The sequence below is a fragment of the Hemibagrus wyckioides genome, linkage group LG07 (assembly GCF_019097595.1).
Source record: "Hemibagrus wyckioides isolate EC202008001 linkage group LG07, SWU_Hwy_1.0, whole genome shotgun sequence".
NCBI classification, from domain to species: Eukaryota; Metazoa; Chordata; class Actinopteri; order Siluriformes; family Bagridae; genus Hemibagrus; species Hemibagrus wyckioides.
Genome location: NC_080716.1, coordinates 3,898,800 through 3,906,611, shown reverse-complemented (window position 1 = coordinate 3,906,611; position 7,812 = coordinate 3,898,800). Strand labels below are relative to the sequence as shown.

The 7,812-nt window shown below is 42.4% G+C and overlaps 1 protein-coding gene across 2 annotated transcripts in view; it reads left to right on the top strand.

Annotated features, from left to right (window-relative positions):
* The window catches only part of nmur1b (neuromedin U receptor 1b), a 5,680-nt gene extending 1,305 nt beyond the window's left edge, over positions 1-4,375 (top strand). For both annotated transcript variants that reach the window (XM_058394039.1, XM_058394038.1), the window contains exons 2-3: positions 2,632-3,522; positions 3,801-4,375. In XM_058394039.1, the coding sequence (XP_058250022.1) occupies positions 2,643-3,522; positions 3,801-4,075 (1,155 nt within the window). In that variant the 5' untranslated portion in view covers positions 2,632-2,642 and the 3' untranslated portion in view covers positions 4,076-4,375. The remainder of the gene's footprint in view (positions 1-2,631; positions 3,523-3,800) is intronic.
* Positions 4,376-7,812: the final 3,437 nt, after the last annotated feature.

The following is a 7,812-nucleotide window of genomic DNA, read 5'->3' as shown; positions in this document are numbered from 1 at the left end:
CTCGTTGTTTTTCTGATCCGCCCACATTCATCAGTTACAGTTTTCTCATGAAGCAGCATCACTTAAGCAAACACTCTGTCACTCTAAGCGTGAAAAGGGATCAGCAGGGTTAGCATTCGAGTAAACAAGGAAGCTAACTGGCTAGCAAGACAATTTAGCAGTTTATACAGCATCCATATAGCTGGCCTCCTGGTGGTCCAGCAGCAGGATCCCGCACTCTCATTGCCGCGGCCCGGGTTCGATTCTCAGGCAGGGCACTGCCCCAGCCACTTGAGAGTTAACTCTCAGTCCAAGCCCAGATAAAAATGGGAAGGTTGCGACAGGAAGGGCATCCCATGTAAAACCTGTGCCAAAATCATGTGGACAGAATGATCCGCTACAAACAGACCCTGCAATTGTATGGGACAAACACTAGGACAAAAAATAAATAAAACATACAGCATACATATAGCTGCTCCAAAATGTTCAATTCATCCTTATTTATTTATTTATTTATATTCGCTAAGTAGTACAGAAAATCCACAGAACAAACTAGCTGGTTCTACTCGCTAATTAGCAGCACAGAATAATCCGGAAAGCACGTCGTGTGACTACTAGCTACTTAGCAACAATCCCAAACACTTCACTGCATTTCTCAAACAACATACCTCAACTTTCTCTAATATAACAGATTTTAGCCCGTGCTAGCAAGATTGTTCTTGTGAAACATACTGCCCTGGGTAGTTAGCTAGCTAGCAACACTGCCAAACACAAGCATCTAACTGAATTTATCTAAAATAAAATAAGCAAAACACAACCTCATTCCTCACACTGAGGTGTTAATTATTATATGGATATTTCAGTAATTCTGTAGCAAACAGAACTAGCAAGAAAGCTGATTATAAACATACAGGCGTATGCTAGCTAGTTAGCAACACTGTCAAACGCAAACAACAAATATTTCTCTAAGAACAGTACCTCAAGTCTTCTCTAACACAAGAGTTCTTCTAGCTAGGCTAGTCAGCATCCCTGTCAAGAATAAAGACTAGCAAACAGAGCTAGCGGCAAAGATTTTTTGAACATACTGCTGAGCGGTTAGTTTAGTAACGCCGCTATGCTTTAATTAGTTAAAAAATGAAAGGGGGAAAAAAAGACATTTCTGGAAAAATCCTGTGTTTGTTGTAAATTGGCCTGAGCTAGCATAAACAAACTGCTGGCTCTTCTAGCTAGTATTTCCTGCAAATAAGCTGGTTTATTGGCCCTGAGCTAGCATGAAAGCTGTTTGAACTATATTTTATACATACAAGGGGAAAAAATGACGATGAGACTACATTATTTCTGGAAATAGTTTGTGGTGTAACACTGTGTTTGGGTTTGTTGGAGAATTTAACGCTGCCACTGAAGTAAACAAAGGTCTTGTGTTTATTGTCATGAGCTCTTGAGAGAGAGACAGAGAGAGACAGAGAGAGTACCCTTCAAGATGCTCGGCTCTTGAGACAGTTAACAGAACTGAATTTATTTATTATACAGCGTGGTGTGAAGAGCGTGAGGGCAAATTCTTGGCAGGTAAACAGATCACATGGACGTTTTATTTTCCCAAAAGCGAAGGAATATGTCCTGTTCATACAGTTGTGAGAAATATTTGAAGTGCTACTAGGGTGAAACGTAAACAAACTGATATAGTAGGAAACGGCGTCTGTCCTGTGGATCCACCACCAAATCAATTCTCATCATCTCCCCATGATTTTCATCCTGGTTCCCCAGTTTTCTCCAACATGACGCTAGTTTGACAGGTGATGCTAAACAGATGCCCTCATGCCGGGTTCACACTGCACGACTTTTCAGTCGCCGACTAGTTTTGCAAAATCAAGGCAATGCGGAGCGCATGCACGCGCAGTGTGAATGACCAAAAACTCGATCTGACCTCAAAGTCGTGCAGTGTGAAAGGAGCTCTGACTGAAACATGGCCTACAGCCAATGAGAGAGCGAGATACAAGGCAGTTCGAGGAGGAGTTATAGACCACAATATCAGCAAGCATGGCTTCGGTTGGAGCACAATATTATAGTTTAATAGAGTTTATAGTTTTTTATCAGGAAAAAAATGTCTTAAATATAGTTATATCAGAATAAATAAGCTTTACAATTACATCAAACAGAAATAAAGCAGAAACATTTGCTTGACCAGCCGCATCAGCAGCAGGACACTGCAAAATTATTCATTTGTTCAATTATACAGAACGCACAATCCTTGTTCCCCGCACTGACCATTTGGCTCACGAACTTTCTGCTGGGTAACATTTCCAGTCTCGTGCGAGAACTCTGTTCTCACGTGTGATCTTGAGTTATTTCATTATTATTTCTCGTGTACATTCGGTCGTGAAACACAGTTTGTGGAGCAGACAGAGTTGTCGGCGATTTGATTTAAACTAGTTTTTTCCTAGGATAGACTCCAGCATGACCCTGCCCAGGACAGACTCCGCCTCCAGCATTTCCCTGCCCAAGATAGACTCCACCTCCATCATGACCCTACACAGGATAGACTCTGCCTCCAGTATGACCCTGCCCAAGATAGACTCCACTTCCAGCCTGACCCTGCCCGTGATACGCTGCTTACTTGAGATGGTAATATTTTCCCAATTCTGTGTTTTGCAGGTCTTCGTTAAATGATGCTTCACTACAACTGCACCTCATCCCAAGGCTCGTACACCATCCCGGACCCATCGTGGTGCCCGGAATCTGGTGAGTGCATCCTGTGGAACGTGAGCTCTGAGGATTTGGAGGATTTGTGCAAGAGCAGCAGCCTGTACGTGGAGAAGTACTTAGGACCCCGGCGCTCTCCACTCTTCCTGCCAATCTGTGTCTCCTATTTGGTCATCTTCTGTGTGGGGTCGCTGGGCAACGCGCTAACATGCACGGTGATCATGCGCCACCACTCCATGCGCACGCCAACCAACTTCTACCTGCTCAGCCTGGCCATTTCGGACCTGCTCGTCCTCCTGTTGGGTTTGCCGTTGGAGCTTTATGAGCTGTGGTCCAACTACCCCTTCCTGCTGGGAACCGGAGGCTGTTACTTCAAGACGTGTCTGTTCGAGACTGTGTGCTTTGCCTCAGTGCTTAACATCACAGCAGTCAGCGCTGAGAGATACCTCGCTGTCGTCCACCCCCTGCGTGTAAAACACGCCATGACACATGGCCACGTCAGGCGCGTCATCGTGACGCTGTGGATCGTGTCGTTTCTTTGCGCTCTGCCCAACACCAGCTTGCATGGCATGACCATGTTGCCTCCGAAGTTCGGCCAGAGTTTTCCCGAATCAGCCATGTGCCGCCTGGTGAAGCCGGTGTGGATCTACGGGCTGCTCGTCCTGCTCACTGCGGTCTTGTTCTTCCTCGTTCCCGTGCTGAGCATCGGAGCGCTCTATCTGCTCATCGCCCTCCAGCTGCACAGAGACTCCAGGCTACTGCAGAACAACACCAAAGCCTGGCACTCAGGAGCACAGAGGATGCTACAGACAAAACGCCATCGCCAAGTCACCAAAATGCTGTGTGAGTGAACGCTTCCTTAGAACCATCATGTGGTCTGCTCAAAAATATTGGCCCCCTTCATTAGAATGCACTCTGTTAAAAGCTTTCAGAATTAGTAGTGATATCAGGTGATGTTTCCATGGAGATGGCAACAGCAGTAAGAATAATATTTCCATTTCCTGACTGGTGTAATAGCACATCATTACCTTTGTGTATACTATTCAGCCTTGATGTTTCCTCAGTGTTTATTCTTTCTTAAACAAAACAGTGACGTCATTGTTGGTGTTGTCGATCCGCAGTTGTCTTGGTGGTGGTGTTCGCTATCTGCTGGGCGCCGTTTCACATCGACCGCGTCATGTGGAGCTACATTCAAGACTGTCGTGAAGAGCAGCACCAAGCCTTCGAGTACGTGCACCTGATCTCCGGTGTGTTCTTCTACCTGAGCTCGGCCGTGAACCCCATCCTGTACAGCCTCATGTCCTCACGCTTCAGAGAGCTGTTCCGGGAGATTGCGTGCTGGAAGACCAAGCAGAAATTCAACATTACGCAGGTCACCTTTCGCACCACGATGTGAGGAAAAACGAGGGTGTGCTCATCAGACACAGTGGTGTGTAAACTTACAGAGATGAAGGATGGGAGATGACAATTTCTGGAAGTTTTACCAGGAAGTCTGAGAGCTGATGATGGTTGGTGTTGCTATACACCTTAAATAGTAGCGACCAAACTGACTACAGCTAACTAACCAATTCTGCTAGCAAGCTTCTTACACCGTGGGTCATGTCAGCTAGGTTAGCTAGCAGCAAATACAGCTGTTGATTAAAGCAGTAAAACAATAGTATGCCTTTGTATCTGCTGAATATCATAGAATACCATATAACCGATTATCTTCTGTTCACAAAAACATAACGATTAAAAAAGAATTAGCAGTGTGACTAGTTAAAGATGAAGCTAATTATATTAACTGAAAATATTCTTTCTTATTTCTGTTTTAGATTTCCATACAGAAGCCTGTCTTGTGTTGAATGTTTTCATATGAATGAGATGAGCAGGATGATTCAAATGTGTCTATAGAAAGAAAACATAATAATAAAATGAATTTTTACCTCAGAATCGTAGATTTTCTAGAACTAGACTTAAAAATCAAGCACATTTTCAGAAAAAAAAAAACAAAAAAACAGAGCCACATCTTGTCAAATCCTGACTTTTTGTCTCTGAACTGAGGCGAGTTTTATGTTTAAGAAAATTCTGGAATGTTCTTTTTGCTACTTAGCCACTCAGCTTAGCCTCTTAGTCTCTGTGTATTGTGTGTTCTTAAGTAAAGCTTCAGTATTTGTGAGAGTGTACACGCAGAGCTATTTTTTATTTATGTAATACAGATCTCAGAAATGGCCTCACTGCTAGCTTTCACAGTTAATGAGACCTTGATGCTGTTGAAAGGCATGAGGAGCAGGTAAAAGCTTCCATGCACTGCCCGGCTGTGTGGAACTCTAAACCCTGAAGGAAAACAGAGCATTGTAATGACACTCCGAGTGTTTAAACCAGCGAGAGACTCGTCCATACATGGATACGACTCGCGTCCTTCTCCGCGTCTTTATGGAGTCCTGGTACAGGGGTATGTGGATGGTGCAAGCGGACAAACAGCCTGATGTAAGTGTTGTCTCATAAAGAGCAGATACATGTGACTGTGTTCAGTGTCCTACAGGAGCTACAGTGATGCTACTGCAGCTATTTAACATTCTGAGTGACTTAAACCCAATAAATCCCAAAGTATATAATCACACGTCCGTGATTCAGGTCTTTGTTATGTTTGCAAACTTGCAGATATAAATAAATGTCTGGAATAACTGATGGAACATTGAACAAAAAAATGAGGCTACAAAAGATGTGAGTCAGTGAACTAATCAGTCAGTGAATGTGAGTCAGTCAATCGATCAATTGCTGAGTGAGTTAGTGAATCCATGAGCAAGTCAATCAGGCACCGAGTTCTTCATTTACTTAGTGAGTCAGTCAGTGTGATTCAGTGGGTGAATGAATGATTCAGTAAATGAATGAGTGATTCAGCGAGTGAATGAGTGATATAGTGAGTGAATGAGTGACTCAGTGAGTGAACGAGTGATTCAGTAAGTGAATGCGTGATTCAGTGAGTGAATGCGTGATTCAGTGAGTGAATGAGTGATCCAGTAAGTGAAAGAGTGATTCAGTGAGTAAATGAGTGATTCAGTAAGTGAATGAGTGATTCAGTGAGTGAATGAGCGATTCAGTGAGTGAATGAGCGATTTAGTGAGTGAATGAGCGATTGAGTGAGTGAATGAGTGATCCAGTGAGTAAACGAGTGATTCAGTGAGTGAACGAGTGATTTAGTGAGTGAATGAGTGATTCAGTGAGAGAATGAGTGATTCAGTGAGTGAATGAGTGATTCAGTAAGTGAATGAGTGATCCAGTAAGTGAAAGAGTGATCCAGTAAGTGAAAGAGTGACTCAGTGAGTGAATGAGTGATTCAGTGAGTGAACGAGTGATTTAGTGAGTGAATGAGTGATTCAGTGAGTGAATGAGTGATTCAGTAAGTGAATGAGTGATTCAGTAAGTGAATGAGTGATCCAGTAAGTGAAAGAGTGATTCAGTAAGTGAATGAGTGATCCAGTAAGTGAATGAGTGATCCAGTAAGTGAATGAGTGATTCAGTGAGTGAATGAGTGATTCAGTGAGTGATTCAGTAAGTGAATGAGTGATTCAGTAAATGAATGAGTGATTCAGTAAATGAATGAGTGATTCAGCGAGTGAATGAGTGATTCAGTGAGTGAATGAGTGATTCAGTAAGTGAATGAGTGATTCAGTGAGTGAATGAGTGATTCAGTGAGTGAATGAGTGATTCAGTGAGTGATTCAGTAAGTGAATGAGTGATTCAGTAAATGAATGAGTGATTCAGCGAGTGAATTAGTGATATAGTGAGAGAACGAGTGATTCAGTGAGTGAACGAGTGATTCAGTGAGTGAACAAGTGATTCTGTAAGTGAATGAGTGATTCAGTAAGTGAATGAGTGATATAGTGAGTGAACGAGTGACTCAGTGAGTGAATGAGTGATTCAGTGAGTGAACGAGTGATTTAGTGAGTGAATGAGTGATTCAGTGAGTGAATGAGTGATCCAGTGAGTGAATGAGTGATCCAGTAAGTGAAAGAGTGATTCAGTAAGTGAATGAGTGATTCAGTGAGTGAATGAGTGATTCAGTGAGTGAATGAGTGATTCAGTGAGTGAATGGGTGATTCAGTGAGTGATATAGAGTGAACAAGTGACTCTGTGAATGAATGAGTGATTCAGTGAGTGAACGAGTGACTCAGTGAGTGAACGAGTGATTCAGTGAGTGAATGAGTGATTCAGTGAGTAAATGAGCGATTCAGTGAGTGAATGAGCGATTCAGTGAGTGAATGAGTGATCCAGTAAGTGAATGAGTGATTCAGTGAGTGAATGAGTGATTTAGTGATTCAGTGAGTGATTCAGTAAGTGAATGAGTGATTCAGTAAATGAATGAGTGATTCAGTGAGTGAATGAGTGATTCAGTGAGTGAATGAGTGATTCAGTGAGTGAATGAGTGATTCAGTGAGTGATTCAGTAAGTGAATGAGTGATTCAGTAAATGAATGAGTGATTCAGTGAGTGATTCAGTAAGTGAATGAATGATTCAGTAAATGAATGAGTGATTCAGCGAGTGAATGAGTGATATAGTGAGTGAACGAGTGATTCAGTAAGTGAATGAGTGATTCAGTGAGTGAATGAGTGATATAGTGAGTGAACGAGTGATATAGTGAGTGAACGAGTGACTCAGTGAATGAATGAGTGATTCAGTGAGTGAACGAGTTATTCAGTGTGTGAACGAGTGATTCAGTGAGTGAATGAATGATTCAGTAAATGAATGAGTGATTCAGCGAGTGAATGAGTGATATAGTGAGTGAACGAGTGACTCAGTGAATGAATGAGTGATTCAGTGAGTGAACGAGTGATTCAGTGAGTGAATGAGTGATTCAGTAAATGAATGAGTGATTCAGTGAGTGAACGAGTTATTCAGTGAGTGAACGAGTGATTCAGTGAGTGAATGAGTGATTCAGTAAATGAATGAGTGATTCAGTGAGTGAATGAGTGATATAGTGAGTGAACGAGTGACTCAGTGAATGAATGAGTGATTCAGTGAGTGAACGAGTTATTCAGTGAGTGAATGAGTGATTCAGTGAGTGAATGAGTGATTCAGTGAGTGAATGTGTCTGTCTGAATAAAAACAACTTAGAAGCCATGAATTATATCACAAAGCAGTGTAAGAAAA